This window comes from Saprolegnia diclina, assembly GCF_000281045.1.
Source record: "Saprolegnia diclina VS20 unplaced genomic scaffold supercont1.10, whole genome shotgun sequence".
NCBI classification, from domain to species: Eukaryota; Oomycota; class Saprolegniomycetes; order Saprolegniales; family Saprolegniaceae; genus Saprolegnia; species Saprolegnia diclina.
Window position 1 is genome coordinate 124,654 of NW_008246077.1, and position 1,666 is coordinate 126,319.

The following is a 1,666-nucleotide window of genomic DNA, read 5'->3' on the forward strand; positions in this document are numbered from 1 at the left end:
GCATTTGTGGCCGCGCTGCTCGTCGCCAGCTTCTTCGTTTTGACGCACAATGTGCTGCCCGCCCTCTTTATCAACGACCCCGACTCGATTGCGTACTGCGTTCTTCGCAATATGGACAACTTGTCCTTATGTCGACATTTGTACCTGTAGAGAAACGCAGCGCGCCTTATATCTGCTCGCACTCTTCGAGTTCGTCGACGGCACAAACTGCGTTGTCCAAGGAATTTTGCGAGGCATGGGTCGCCAGTCCATTGGTGCGTTGTTATCTGAGCTGCTGTGCCTCAGCTCTTACGCCTCGTGCTGTGATCTCATCGTGGTGTAGGTGCCTACGTAAATGCGGCTGCGTACTACGCTGTGGGCATCCCCATGGCGGCTCTCTTCGGCTTTTACTTTGAAGGCAACGTGTTCGGTCTCTGGGCTGGTATTGCCCTTGGCCTCCTTACGGCGTGCTGCATCTTTTCGTGGATTTTGCGGGGCACGGACTGGCGCGCGGCCGCCAGGAATACATTTGAGCGCATGGCCGACACGTCGTCCAAGTATTAGGGCTAAAGCGCACCGCCTCGCACCATTTGCGAATGTGACGTAGCTTACGGCTCTAAACACTTGAACAGGGTTGTATTCAACGTCACTTTATTACTACATTCAGTATCATTCCATTGCTTGATGGACACGTACGCCTCGTTGGGCGTGGGGTACATTTATTTGTCAATTGAAATGAAGGGGCGGCGCGAGTCGATAAACGCATTGCGTGGGAATTTGCTTAACCCTGATTTCGCCCGCAGCAGGTCGCCCCATGCTCGTAGAAACTTGCTGTGGTATGTGTATCACTAGCCACAGCAATTGAACGTGGATGGGGTGCGATTCTTCATGGAGCGAAGAGCAGGCGTACGAGGGTGACCGCCTTGACGACCAAGGCCGCACAACGACGACACTCTACAACGGATCCTTCAATTTGCCCTTGTTTCGAAAGGGTGTTCGGAATTGACGGAGCGCCCACTGCATCTTCAAACCGCAAAGTGTGGATTCTTGTCAGGTGGTGTATTACCGGGGTTACCACTATGGGTTTATTTTTTTACGTGGTCTATCGTCAGTCAAGCTACTTGATCGACCAGCAGCGTTCGCGGTCATGATCCAGACACGTGTTGCGGAGTTCCACTTGGATACGGCCGAGGGCCGACCTGGAGCTGCAGCACCCGAAGGTACACGGATGGCTCACTTGAACACGCGGGCTGATGGAAGTCGTTGGCTTGGCGACCGACGCGAAATGTCGAGTGGTCTGCTGTTGATGTAAATTGAATGCTTGTGATGAAGGCTCGTGGTGCCGACTCTGGTCGAGTTATTTAGTTTTGGCGTCTTGGTCGGTCGTCGTGCATGAAAGTGTATTCGTTTTGGCGCTGGGCTTGTTGACTTGTTTTCGTTCTGGAGGCGTGGAGCTGGGCGGTTGGCTGGATGAATTTGTTTTCGTTTTGGCGGCGTGGCGCGTTGGATTCGGTTTCTTTGTTTGGGTCGATGTCTTGGGTTTCGGGGTCGGATGATATGGATCTTGCTGCTGAAGGTAGATGGCTGATTTGTGCTCTGTGCTCTGTGCTCTGTGCTCTGTGCTCTGTGCTCTGTGCTCTGTGCTCTGTGCTCTGTGCTCTGTGCTCTGTGCTCTGTGCTCTGTGCT

At 53.4% G+C, this 1,666-nt stretch overlaps 1 protein-coding gene across 1 annotated transcript; it reads left to right on the forward strand.

Moving 5' to 3' along the window:
- Window positions 1–198: 198 nt before the first annotated feature.
- On the forward strand, window positions 199–543 carry SDRG_04038 (hypothetical protein; the record flags this gene model as incomplete). Its single annotated transcript, XM_008609689.1, has 2 exons — window positions 199–254; window positions 323–543. Exons 1-2 carry the CDS (start codon window positions 236–238, stop codon window positions 541–543), a joined length of 240 nt encoding a protein of 79 aa, XP_008607911.1. The 5' UTR covers window positions 199–235.
- Window positions 544–1,666: the final 1,123 nt, after the last annotated feature.